The following is a 14,649-nucleotide window of genomic DNA, read 5'->3' as shown; positions in this document are numbered from 1 at the left end:
TCCTTAACTAGAAGGGCCTTAAATCAAAAGAATCTAAACAAGACAGTTGACGCATCACAGCTCCAATGAATATTCCCATGAATTATTCTGAAGATCTAGGTAACATATCCTCTATTCCTGTTTCTCCTATTTCTGCATCTCTTAATCTTAATTTACCTGTTGCTAATGATCTTGATATCCCAATCGCCCATAGAAAAGGTACTCGTAAGTGCACCAAATATCCTATTACAAACTATCTTTCCTACCGTAGGTTATCTAATAGCTATAAAGTCTTCACCTCAAAGATAATCAACCTATTTGTTCCAAGAAAAATACAAGAGGCACTAAATGATTTGAATTGGAAATTAGTAGTGATGGAAGAGATTAATGCTCTGAAACAAAATTGTGCATGAGACATAGTTGACATACCAAAGGATAAGAAAATAGTGGGATGAAAATAAGTGTTCACTGTAAAGTGTAAAAACGATGGTAGCATTGAAAAGTATAAAGCCATACTTGTTACTAAGGGGTTCACTCAGACCTATAGAATTTATTATCAATAAACTTTTGCCCCTGTTGTAAACATTATCTCAATTAGAATCCTCTTATATATTGTGGTTAATTTTGATTGGTCACTCTATCAACTCGATGTTAAGAATGTTTTTTTCTCAATGGAGATCTTGAAAAAGAGGTATTTATGAACTTGCCACTTAGTTTTGAGATAGATCTCAGAATTAATAAAGTTTGCAAGTTGAAGAAATTGTTATATGGCCTTAAACAGTCACCTAGAGCTTGATTTGAACGATTTAGAAAAGCAGTTACAAGTTACGGATTCATTCAAAGTCAAGGATCATACTATGTTTTATAAACATATTAGAAATGACAAGGTGCTTGTTATCATAGTGTATGTTGATGATATTATTCTTATATGAAATGAAAAAACAGGACTGACTATTGTGAAAAATAACCTAGCTAATGATTTCCAAATTAAGGACCTAGGAAGTTTGAAGTATTTCTTAGGAATGAAATTTGCTAGGTCCAAAAATTGCATCTCGGTCATCCAAACAAAGTATATTCTTGATATACTTGAAGAGACAAAATTACTTAGGTATAGGACAGCAGAAACCCCCATTGAACAGAATTTACAATTGCAAGTTGCAACAGAAAATGAGGTAAAAGACAAAGGAAAATAGTAAAGACTTGTAGGGGGACTTATATACCTTTCTCACACACACCCAAATATTACTTTTGCAGTTAGTATGGTAAGTCGATTCATGCATGCTTATAGGTCAATTCACTTTGAAGCAGTTTATAGGATCGTCATATATTTGAAAGGTACCCCAGGAAAGGGCATATTGTTTAAGAAGCCTGGCCACCTATATGTTAAAGTTTACACTGATGCTGATTGAGCAAGCAACACCATTGATAAAAGATCTACTTCTGGATATTGCTCTTTTATTGGAGAGAATCTAGTTACGTGAAAAGGCAAAAAAAAAAAAAAAGGAAAAAAAATAAAGTGTGGTGGCTAGAAGTTGATGCAGAACCAGAATTAGGGAATTAGCCTATAGTATTTGTGAATGTATATGGATAAGAAGATTATTGGAAGAACTAAAATTCTCTTAGAAAATGCTCATGCGTACTTATTGTGACAATAAGACAGCAATCTTCATTATCCACAATCTAGTCCTTCATAATAGGATAAAATATATTGAAGTTGATTGATACTTCATAAAAGAGAAGATTGATCCTGGAGTAATTTGCATTCCTTACCTTCCCACAACAAAACGAATTATTGATTGTTAACTAAAGGTCTCCTAGAGTGGCAATTCAACAATTTAATTGACAAGTTAGCAATGAATGATATCTTCACACCAACTTGAGGGGGAGTGTTGATCATTTCCATTTATATTAAATATAATCTTTGTATTTATTTTAATTATCTTTGCTTATTTTTTATATATTTTCCCTTATTTGTAGTGAGGGATTATTTTATTTAAGAAGCCCCTTCCTTCTCAAAGAAGATGAGAAAATAAGACGAGCAGTATTTATAACAAGTACAAATTTAAAGTTGTTATATAATATGTAGTTCATATTTTAGTTTTAGTCTCTTTCTATCGAGATATATATTACACATACTTTGCCATATATACGCATGTATATATTTGAAACTGAGATATATTCCACATACTTCGTCATATATACACATGTATATAAAGTAAAATAGATGACATCCTCAGATTATTTAAAATAAACCCACATATATTTGAAATTGAAAACAAATGCATAAATAAACCTCATATATGTTATGTACTTAGCCCACGTGACTTTCATGGGCAAGTTTGATGATTGTAAGATTGAACCCTAGGATAGCAAGTGAAACCATTTGGTCGACGATATAAATGAGGATCAATGGGCCATGTTTGATTCGGTCGAGTAGGAATGTCGTGACTAAGATGAATGTAGTTTTGATGATTTTGACAGCAATGGTGGTGAGTAATTTTTTATCGGAGGAGGTGATTCTGACCTTCTCGAAGATCCTTGAGTTATAAAGAACGACGACGTCGTTGCCAGATGCTTGTTGGAGAAAATGGAGCCTAACAACGACAATCAAGATGTGGTGGACAAATGGGGTTGGATGTCATCTATACTGCAGAAGTTTAAGGGAATTCTAACGACGATTTTTTATGTCAACGTGTTTCTATTGATATTCTCCAATGGGTAGCAGAGAGAAGATTGTTAAATATGTTTAGGGTTGGCAACAGGGCCGGGGTGGGGCGGGGGAGGGTCCCCCGTCCCTAGCCCCGTGGGGGAAATTCCCCCCATGCCTTTGCGGGAATTTTCCATTTTTTTCTTTTAATTTTTTAAGTTTGGATTTGTCTTTTGGACATAAATTTAGAATTTATATATTCAATATTGGGCTTACAACACTATAAATCTATAGTATACATTATAAGCATGCATATAAATAAGTTATTTTATATATTATAAATATATATTTATAAAATATTTAAAATATAACTAAATAAAATCGGGGTCAGGGTCGGGGGAGGATACCATCCCCGTCCCCACTCGTCCCCAGACGGACCCCTGAAAAAATTTCCCGATTTGACCCCATCCCCGATCAAACCGGGAATTCTCCACGGGGAATTTTGCCAACCCTAAATATATGAGATATAAGAGTTTTGTTCCCAAATATATCTAACATGTTCGAAACCTTACCAATTGAAGGAAGCATCTCCTTGCCAACGTTCTAGTTTCTCGACAATTTTTTGCTTTCAAAACTCTCACCAATCGCTGATTTTGTTTGAATGTGAATGATTTTGCAAATGAGGGAAAACTTCCTTTTGTGCTGAACTATTTAAGGAGCGTGAATATGTTATATTATCTTCCATATGCGTCTTTGTATTTTTATCTTATTATTATTATTTCTTTTCAAAAATATTGAAATTCATAGAGGGTGATATGTGGGCCACTTTTTGTGTAATATTTCATCTCATTAGATTACTCATTAAAAAGAGAGAGAGAATTTAAGAAATTTTTGTAATTAGACTAAAGATGTAGAAGCCCTTTTCCTATTATTTTAACATACACCTCAAATGTTGAGTGGGCTACCCATTCCAAATTAGTGCTCCAAACATCTTTGGGAGATCTATTAAATTTCGAAGTCTAGTGATCAAAATAGTAAGACAAGCCTCTCAAAACTCCTTGGATGTAGGCCTCGACAAAGTGGTTTGAAATTTTGACACTCAGGTGAAACTAAAGCTTCAATTACTTAAGTCTCTGGTATTATTGTAATGAATGTCCAAAAACTCAAGTTGGAAGATGATTCAGATCAAATGAACTCCCAATTCAATCCACTTTCCCCCAGTGCACATTCCCAAACTTCAACGGTATTTCTTCAGAGACCAGATATTAATATCAACCTGAAGCCTTTGCTTCTGCTGTTGAATTTTTCAGCCTGATATGGCCTTCACCACTCACCCAATGGAAGATCCAAATGCAACATCATTTGGCCCTTCATATCGACAAGCTAAGCGCTTCTCGATCAACTTAAGATCAGTCATCTCGTCCTGTTGCCATATTGCAAAAAGAAATACATTTAATCTGTTCATCTCTTGGTTGGTTCGACATTATTGAACTGTCCATTTTGCTTTCGAGGGAAAACTGTGTCGAAAACAATCCTAGCAAAAACATGTCGAACCTCCGGTAAGATCCCCATAGCCAAGGAATCATGGTTGATTGTTCTACTTCTTTTCGGAATCGGTCCCCTTTCATTGCTCCTAACACATCCAAAAATTGCACGTACCCTCATTGACAAAGCCTGTGGGATGAAAACCTGCAGATGGAAGTAACAAAGAGCATTAGAAGACTAAAGATGTTATATGCTAGCATGGGAAGTTTAGCAATAATGGAAGGCACGGCATTTAGAAAGAGCTTCTATCCTACTTCCTTGACCATATTTAACAAAAACATTAATATAAATAGAAATGGCTTCATAAATTCTGTGCCAATCAAATAAAAGGGATCTGCATATAGCAGCTAAAGATAAATATCTTTAAGGAGAACAAACACAAAAGCTTACGACAGAACTGATATCGGTCAATAGGTAAAAGAAATCGCAACATCCGCATTTCTAGCTCAATATCCAAGCACCCAGCCCCCCCCCCCCCCCCCCCCCCCCCCCCCCCCCCCCCCCCCCCCCCCCAACATCCGCATTTCTAGCTCAATATCCAAGCACCCACAATATTCCATATCATCTAATCACTACCCAGAAGTATGGACTATGGAGTTTCACTCATGCATTAACACAAGCAGAAACTTCAATTAAGGTTTGAGAATGCTCCTGTGGCAAAAATAATTGCGTTTAGCCAAAGTAATTCAATTATGGGCACCTTAAACGCGTTTAGCCAAAGTAATTCAATTATGGGCACCTTAAACGCGCCTAACACTAGATTACTTTGGTGTTTGGTTTTAGACTCTTAAAAGTGCTTTCCATGTTCCTCCTGAACGTAAAAGCACTCCAACCATAGCCCTAAAAATTTAACATATCTTAATTACTTGAGATCACCAGAAACCAAAATCAAAATATTAATAAAAAATTCTGACCCTCACCAGATCTGACCAAGGTGCTTGAGGATATTTGATCATAGCTTGTGAAACATATTGCTTATTGGTCATCTTGCATATCACGGCATCCACTGAAACTGCAAGATCAACGACCTGCTCCAGCAGTGAATAATCTGATTCTTTGTGGTTACTTTCTACTATTTCATGAAATGATGCATGTGGCTGCGATATATTTTGGGCTATTTCAATTGCTTCATACAAGGATCCACCACTATGGACAGCAAGGCTAAATGCTGCAACAACCACTGGATCTTGAGGCTGGTCAACCAAAGCTTTATGAAATGCTAAGAGAGCAATCCTGAAATAAAGCACAAAATCTTGGAGATGATCTAGAAAATCTCATCTAACAAGTACAGACAAATAACAATCTAACATAAGACCTTCAAAATTTTGTATTGTTGATTTAACTAATCTTGGCTCATCATGCAATAGATTTTAAGGGATCTTTTATGCATCGAATCAGATCTAGCTTATGTGAACTATGAAAAATTTAACAAATGCGAAATTCATTTCCGTTAAACAGTGATTTAGAACTCGAGATCCACTCTTTAGACAATGTTATTGGGTTCCAAGAGGAGCCGTATTAGCCAAAATTTGAAGCATTAGCTTGCTATTTTGGTTTCTCCAGAAAACCCATCCTCAAAACCATTTATTGCATGTTGCAACTACAGCTTCCACAAAATTTTAAAATGCCAAATTAACTTGTTAACTAGATTTATAGAATAATGAAAATAACTGTACATTTCAACAACATTGCTTCGATGACATGCAAATTAAATAAATTTCCAATAATCGAAAAGTAATGATAGTATTCAAAAGATTTATTGTACCATAAGCTGCTATGGCATGGTCGATTGGGTGCCACAAATTTATCAAGGTTGGAAAGCAAAATCTGCATGATTGCAAATAAAGGGAATTGGTCTCATGTATATATGTAAATTGTTTTGCCAGAAAATAAAAATCCCTGTGTTTATACTCATGGCCGATACAGCAGTATCTTTCATAACCAGGTCAGTCACTAAGCTAAGCACATTGTGCCACCATGTTAACAATCTTGGGTAGTAGGGAAACAAGAGCAAGAAAAATGTATTTAAATTTAAGGATTCTGATAGGAAGGAGAAACCAAGAAAAACAAACTATGCACTTTACATGTTCTAGAAGGAGAAGGATGGAAATATAAGAAGGTAAGTCGCAAGTGAGAAACATGGTATGGGGAGAGGATAGTTTATGGGAGAGAGATGTGGGCATCAAGTAGATATCTTTTGATGTGTGATCTATTGCTTTTTCTTTTCTTCTGAGAAACCAAGCATTCATTGAGGATTAATGAAATAATACAAAACAAAAGCACCACAAGCATACAAGAAAGCAACCCACGCAGATGAGGGTAGCAACTAACTACACAAAAAGGGGCTCCAATCCATCGTAATAAAACCTAACAGATGATTACAAAAATCCTTGAAAACAGATGCCCAAACAGAGGCATTAAACCTCACATCGCAAGAGACCAAACTTTTTCCCAAGGGCTCTCCACTCCCTAAACACTCCACTATTCCTTTCAAGCCAAAGACCCGATAGGATAGCAAAGAAGCCAGCCTGCTACAAAACTCAACCCTTGTCACAAAAGGGTGAATGCAAGAGGGTTTCCTCCATCATAGATCTACACTCCCTGCTCCTCACAAGGCCAACAGTTGAAAATAGATATCCTAGACAGAGTGAACGAACCAATAATATCAAAGAAAATAATCCATGTCTTTAGACACACACTTGCAAGGAATGAACCAATGCCTCAAGCCAAGCAAGAGCAGCACCAGCGAACTAAAGAATTTCACCTTCTAGGAAATTTTAACTTTCCAAGACGAGGAAAAAGTGGGCCTCACTGAGGTAAAAGAGTTCCTCAACTAGGAGAAGAATTTAAGGAGAACTTCCTAGAAGAATCAAGAGTCCAAAATTGACAATCCCTTCCCATCCAAGGGCAAACACAAACCCCTCAAATAAAGAAAGAAGTTTCACAACATCCGTAGTTTTCCTGTTAGACAAATATTGGTTGAATTCCAAAGAAGGGTAGGAAGAACGCAAGAGAGGAATAATGCACACAATAGGATTCAAACTTTTAGAAAAAGAAGTTGGGCTCCAAGAAGAAGCGCCACAACAACTAAGTCAAAAAGGCTTCTTCCAATGCCTCAAGTTACCCAATCTTGGACCCTTGAGATTCAATGGTCTAGAAACCATGTCCTAAATCACCAGGTGAGACCTTTTCCCCTCATCAACTCCTCACAAAGGAAGTCTCTCATAAACCTCTCCTCCCCTCATCAACTCCTTCACAAAAGGAAGTCTCTCATAAACCTCTCCAACTTCTTATTGATTAAGACCAAGGTAAACACGGGAAATAGATCAGAATCCCGCTCAAGACTGACTGGATAAAGGTCAATTTTCCTCCTTTAGACAAAAGGATTGTTTTTTAGAGAACTATTTTGAAGATAGGGTTCCAAAACTCCACTCCTAGGGTTATATCTAAGAGAAGCCCCAAATATGATGAAGGAAGAACGCCTCATCACAATCCACATGGGAAGTCGGAAGTCCACCTCAATAGCTACCATGATTAAAGGTAGTAGGAAAAAACGAGCAAGAAAAGGGAAATTTTTCTAAAAGTAGGAAAAGATCGGGTCATTCTCATAGATAGAACATGGCATTATAACTTGTAATAGTGAACAATAAGCAGCCCTAACCAGCAGCATATTTGAACTTGCATCACGCCTCCTGAATCCTTGGGAAACAAAATATGATGCCTAGAAGATACAATAAATAACTAATTAGGACAAGGAAGGAAGAGAGAGAGAGAGAGAGAGAGAGAGACACAGAAAATTGCAGCACTAAGCTTTTGTTTAACATAAATAAAGAAATCGTAGAACAAGAACTATACTTGGATTGGAAGAAGTATCTCGAGAAGTCCGAATCTCCACAATAATCTCAAAGAAGCCTCTGCAGATCCAAATGCTAACATATAATTCATTTCCATAAGTATTCGCCCCTGTAATATTAAAAGATAAATTGAAAATTGGCCTAAGGAGATATCAAAACCATAATTAGCCGGAATGGCAGATACCTTGTCAAGTTTTAACACAGAGCAAGATAACTCTTTTATGGAAAGTGCTATGTCTCTGGTAAAACAAAATCCTAATCGAGCTGCGATTCTTACCGCACGTAAAATTCGAGCTGAGGCATTAGATTACAATACATTAAGTTTGCATGCAACCTATGGGTAAATAAGAAGGAAAAAAAAATGATTCTCATGTTACTATTTCCTGATGCTTAGAAACACCAAAATTTAAACACTTGTGTATAAAACATTTGCTCACCACAGTCCTCAGTAAAGGAAAGATTTGCAGGTTTTATAGTTCGCACCTTCATCCAGAAACAAGAGGAAACAAAAATTACACCTCCTCAACAACTCATTGGAAAAACTCTAGAAATGAACCTGGTCCAATAAAGGCACACCTTGGATTTTCTTATGTCCTCCATTGCCCCCAAATAGTCATATACAATCTTTTTGTAAGGATCATACATCAAACTGCAAGGATTAGAAGAAAAATGAAGTAAAGGGTTACAACCAACATTTACACCTGAGAGGCAACGTTACAACAAAGTCAAGAAAAGGGAAAACATCAATTTATACCCATAAATTTTGGGGATTGTATCAATTAAAACCATGAACTATTGTATTGATTTAAACCCTAAACTTTCATAAGTGTATCAATTTAAGCCCTCCTTCAGATTTCGTTCAAAAAATATCATGTGAGGCATAAAATTATTTCAGTTAAACTCCAAAATTGTCGTAAGTGAATCAATTTAGACCATTTATTAAAGTTACCTTTGAAAATTGTCAATGCTTCAATTCTTACACGTGTGTAGACTACTTCAATTGTTGGATTAACAAAATAGACATTAGAATTGATGTATGAACAATTCTCAAAGGAAATCCTAACTAAGAGTCAAACTGATGTGCTTATGAAAGTTTAAGGGTTTAATAGATAAAATTATGAATCTCACAAGATGTTTGTTCGAATGGAACATAATGGAGGGTATAAATTGATACACTTACAAAAGTTTGAAGCTTAAAATGATACAATTATTAGTTCAAGGCTTTAATTGAGACAACCATATAAATTAATATTTTCCAAATTTAAATAGTTAAAAGTATTATATCAGTATCATAGATCTATTTTTTTTCATCTATAAAAGAAAATGAAGACAACAGAAATAGATTAAGGAATCTGGCTGCGTAACCTGTTAATTGTAAAGTCCCGCTGAGAGCAATTCTTCCAGCGAATATAATCAGGCTCATTTAAGTTGGAAGGTTTGGTAATGTAATTATTAAAACCATTCCTACTTCCAGAGGTGCTAAAGCTCGAAACCTTTCCATCATGCACCAAAAATGAAAAACGAGTGTAGGCATTATTTGTCTTGAAGATAACCATTAACAAGAACTACATAATGGAGCCTTTTTAGAGCAACAGATAGCACTAATTAATCAACTAACCTCTATAATAGTGTTAAGCACATATACATGACAAATTGGAAACCGCTTTCCAACGATTAGAGATCGGGTAAAAATTTTCCGTACCTACATATGTTAATGAACTTCAGCCGAATAACAGTTTGTGGAAAAATGATGTAAAAGATAACCAGAAAGAAAGTAGAATATTTTTAAAAACTATTGAGGGAACTATGTATAGGTGACTTGCAATATGAAGGTTATTTTATTCTAGAGCAACTGCTTACACACCCCTAATTCACAAAGGAAACAATAGTTAGTTTACCCACGAGAACAAACTAAGAGAAAATATGGTTAAAATAATTGTTGAAAACCAGTATTTTTTTTTTCTTTTTTTTTTTTCCCCTACTGATCTTTTGTTCTAAAATTTAGGAAATAGTTTTTAAAAACAACTTCCAAGAGATCAATTTATGGATATCTTCACGAAGACTCACAAATTCATATTTTGAATGAATAACTTAGAGACTTGGAAAAAAGAAATGGTTTACGGGGATGTTCACAATTAAGCTTTTTTTGTTTTTAACTAGATGAAGTATGCATAAATTTAGTTTAAGTACGTGTTCATGCATTTAGAGTTTTCATGTGCCTACAATGCTAATGCATGCCTGTGAGATCTTAAATATTAGTGTACTTATAGCATCTCGAATTTTCTTATGAAGTTCTTTAAACAGTTCATAGTTGGCTTTTGATAAGTGTTCAAATGCATTGCGAGTGTCCTTTATGTAGCAAGTCCTTCATCATTGTGGTGGACACTGATACATTGTGATTTTACAATGCATTTTGATAAAATGCCATTTTCTTTGACTTGTTGGGGTGTGTGCAGTCTTATGGATCTTGTAGGGCGAGCGGAACAGTAGGGTATTTAGCAGAGTTAAGAAGGATCATAGGGAGCTTTGGTTCCTTGTTTGTTTTCATATTTCCCTTTGGACTTTGATTTTGAAGATCTTTTGTAACTATTCTCTTAGTGTGAGACTTTACAAAATTGGAGTCCCTTCTTCTAATGGGAGTCTCCCCTTTTTTAGTGGGCTTAGTTTTTTTGTATGCCCGTGTATTCTCCCATTTTTCCTCAATGAACGTCGTTTTTTTCCATTAAAAAAAATCAGTGTCCACTACACACTTCCAAAACAATTACCATCTATATTGTATAATTATCAAAATAAATCAAAACGATAATCAAAACTTTAAAGGCCTAGGCAATATTTTAGGTGTATTGTTTCAAACTCATTTACAATTTTCAGATTACTTTTCAAAACTAAATATTAGGTTGTGCTTAAATACTAGTTAACGATTGTATTGGAAAGTCACAGCACAGAGTCAAGAAAGAAACATAGAAAGAGCTACATATTGCTTCTATTTCAAACTTTGCTTTACCCTATAAAATGATTATCAGAAATCATTCTGCAAACCATGAATTCCATTCATATATACACTCTTCACATTTTTCAGCATCCAAGCTAGTTCTTACCAAATTTGGTTTTTAGAGGAACTCATAACATTTTAATCCAAAGTAGTTAGCCATCACCATTTGAACTCATTTCCTCCAAGTTCTTTTAACTTTTTACAAGCCCAAAGTACTAGTAAACCAATCCATGGTGGTAAAAGTATAGTTCTTTTCTTTTCTTTTCTTTTCTTTTCTCTCTCCTTTTTTTTTTTTTTTTTTTTTTTATGGAATAAGAAGATAACTTTTAGGGGGTGTTTGGCCCCCAAGTTGAGTTGGGTTGGGTGGGTAAAAAAAACCCACCCACCGTTTGGGTTACCAATTATTAAAGAGGTCTATTACCTCGTTATTCATGTTAACTCACATGTCTCACCTCGTTATTGCCATCAACTCTCCCAATTACTCTCCTCCTATAATAATTACCCACTCAACTCTGCGCGCCAAACGCCACCTTAAGTGCATCTTTATGAGAATCCCAAGTTGCTTGCTATTGACAGAACTCTTGCCCATTAAATTTGGCCACATGGGGGCAGATCTTATATAATTCAATCTTTCTTTTCCCCAGTTCTCATCTCATAAAGTTACAGGCTTTGCTACCAGCCAAGTTTCATTCATTATATAATTTAAATAGAAGAATATTAGAAGGTTATAAGGCCAAAATCTTCTTTCTGTCAATTACGAGAAGTACTTTTTCAAAGGAAACTAAGTTTTGCAAGAATCTGTCCGAATGCAAAAATAGCTATATCATCATGCCAAGTATAACAAAATTCCAAGTAAAAACAATCATAAACATATAGATAGAACCTCTTTGAGCTGAGCTGAAGTGATGATATCAAAGTCTTTAGGAATTCTCCTTAGGACAAGATCCCGAACACACCCACCAACAAGATAAACTTCATACCCTACACGTTAGAAGTATCAAAAATAAACCAAAAAAGTTAGAAAATCATTTAAATGTGTTTACAGCAGTCACTAGCTGAACAGTGAACACCAAGAGCATTCAGGTGTATTCAATGATGAAGATCAAGCTCAAAAGTCTTCTTCCTACAACTACATCTTTTGATCAAGTTTCAAAATTCCGAAATAAAATTCTCAAGGTTATACTTCTATTAACCTGGCATGTGAAAATATTGATTTTTAAACAGGGAAGAACAAGTTTCACGAAAGGTTGGACAATAGTAAAATCAGATATTGGAATAAGGAGATTGAATCAGAATGATGGAGGCAGCACTCTAGATTATTCTAGTGTTCAAACATTAGCCACCAAATTAATGCATCACCAACACCAAACCATCGTTTCAGAAAGACAAAGAATACCTTGTTTCCTCAGTCCATTTAAAACCAGTCGCGTAGGCTTTGAAATCATTGATGTATCAATCCCAACATCCTCAGAACTCAATGTCTTCCATTGAGGTATTGAGCTATCAGTCCGCTCTATTTCTTCTCCATTCAGAATCAAATATGTCGGGTTAGTATAATTTTAGAGCTTCAAGGCTCCCAGCTGATGTCTTCAATTATTGGAAATTCAAAAAAGACACATACAGAAGAGATGGAACAATTTCATTTACCTTTTCTACGCAAAGCAAACGAAATACAATCTTTATCTTCCTCCTTGCAGAGGATTCCCGATTCAGCAGCAAACCTAATGGCTACGGAGCTTTGAAGTCGCGCCTACAGAGTAAAGAGTTAGTAGTTTACTGAAATTTTCCTGATTTAAGATACCCAAGAAAGACACAAGAACAACACAGCAACAGCAATAAAAATCAAGAAAAGGAAAAGAATAGAGAAGTGAGCACACAGGTTAGTGAATCTACTAAGGAGTTCTACTTCCATGGGAATGGGCAGAGAAAGACGTTCAAATTCGCCTACAGCAGTAGTAGCCAATACGCAGAAGAAAACCCTCATTTCAATCTCCATGAGTGACCTCTCCTCACGCACACAACAATTAATTACACATTCACATGATATGACAGTAACAACCATAGCTAACATAGAAGCGGATAATCATTCGTAGAAAGGAGGGAAAGCGCCAAGAGACCTTGCGAATACAAAAGAGCAGCGGAGAGCGAGTGTAAGGAATCCTCCGAGCAAGCCCTGGAGCTGAAAATGCCATAGCCATGGATGACCAAGCAAAGCCTTAGATTAAGGTAAGGAAGAACGTTGAGTGGGGGAGTAAGTTTTAGGTAGAAGCGTGCAGAAACCCAAAAAAACCGACTAACCAGACCAAATCGGACCGAACCATTTTTTAAAGCAAATAGAATCACCGGTTCACTGTAGAATGGAATCGAGGGGTTCGATTTGAAAAACCAAACCAAACCGATCCCATTATATTAATAGATATATTATTTTTTATATGAATAAATATATATTCATAGTATTATTTATCTCAATCCAGCGGTCTAATAGTTATATCCAATCTTATTTTTATCAGCTCATCTCGATCTTTATTATTCTCCATGGGATGCCCAATTTTTTTTTAAAAAAAAAACCCTAGGTCCAAGTTGTCAGCCACACCCACAACCACCATTCCTACTCAACCACTCTTCTTCTTTCTTCTTCACTTATCCTCTCCACACCGTTGCCACCAGTCGCAGTTCGCTCTCCTTCCCATGCTGGTCGCCACAGTCGTTTTTCAGTCATCAACCGGTCATGCCATCACATCTCTTCATTTACCTCCACAACTTCACTCAACCGTCCATCACATCCTTCCACATCAACCGCCAAGTTCCATTTTCATTTTCTCCAACTTCCAAGTTTCATCTTCCATCTCAGGTATTTTTTGGTTTGGATATTGTTCACACGAGGTTTCCGGATAAACGTATTTCGTGGAGTTAAACTTGAGTTGGTGTTGATGTTGGAGTTGATTTGATGTGTGTGGTTCGATCTCTAATATTTGATCTTCTGATTCTCTCTCAGTTGGGTGAATATGGTTGACTTAGAGAAGGAAAGCACCGAACGTTCTTGAAGTAGAAGTCTTGGAAGCTTGGAGTAGAAGTCTTGGAAAAGTATTTGTGTCTTCAAAGGTCTTCCTGCTAAATCCAAGTAGCGGTCAGGTCATGATACAATCCTCTCACTGCATCGAGGCATCCTCAACGATTGAGAAGGACAAGACGAACTTGAAAAACTAGTTTCTTCATCAACTCTTGTTGAAGGGCCAACTTCATCAACAACTCTTATTGACTTTTCATTAGCTTCTCCTAATACTAACTTACTATGTGGTTTGTGATCCCTCATGGGGTCTTCCTCTAAGTAAGTAGCATTTGTCAATACAAACACCTTATTTTCTCGAGGATCATAGAAAAGACCACCTCTCGTTTCTTTTGGGTAACCAAAAAATTGGCACAACCTTGAATGAGGTTCCAGTTTCTTAGAATTTTTCATAAGCACATGTGTTGGACAACCCCAAATCCTAAAATAGCGCAAACTAGGTTTACGCCCTTTTCATAACTCAAAAGGTGTTTCAAAAACACTCTTCGAGGGAACATTGTTCAGGATGTAAGTTGTAGTCTCTACTGCATATCCCAAAAAATAGCTAGGCAACTGAGCATAGCTC

General features: G+C 36.0%; 1 protein-coding gene across 11 annotated transcripts; it reads right to left on the bottom strand.

Annotated features, from left to right (window-relative positions):
• Positions 1–3,505: 3,505 nt before the first annotated feature.
• On the bottom strand, positions 3,506–13,291 carry LOC150030600 (uncharacterized). Of its 11 annotated transcripts, none has more exons than XM_090309496.1 (14): positions 13,135–13,291; positions 12,665–12,767; positions 12,414–12,539; positions 11,901–11,998; positions 9,644–9,727; positions 9,391–9,518; positions 8,602–8,674; positions 8,463–8,508; positions 8,210–8,319; positions 8,027–8,134; positions 7,833–7,892; positions 5,937–5,998; positions 5,092–5,404; positions 3,506–4,315 (listed from the first exon to the last, which is right to left on the bottom strand). In XM_090309496.1, the coding sequence occupies exons 1-14, from the start codon at positions 13,213–13,215 to the stop codon at positions 4,088–4,090; spliced, it is 1,620 nt and encodes a 539-aa protein (XP_090165622.1). In that variant the 5' UTR covers positions 13,216–13,291; the 3' UTR covers positions 3,506–4,087. The 11 variants fall into 11 exon arrangements, with proteins under 11 accessions (XP_090165622.1, XP_090165626.1, XP_090165623.1 ...); XM_090309500.1 differs by having other exon boundaries at positions 8,303–8,319; XM_090309497.1 differs by having other exon boundaries at positions 12,414–12,536.
• Positions 13,292–14,649: the final 1,358 nt, after the last annotated feature.

The sequence above is a fragment of the Benincasa hispida genome, unplaced genomic scaffold (assembly GCF_027475165.1).
Source record: "Benincasa hispida cultivar pf3 unplaced genomic scaffold, pf3_genome.v1.1 HicScf181, whole genome shotgun sequence".
NCBI lineage: Eukaryota > Viridiplantae > Streptophyta > Magnoliopsida > Cucurbitales > Cucurbitaceae > Benincasa > Benincasa hispida.
This window is presented reverse-complemented; position numbering and strand designations above follow the sequence as displayed.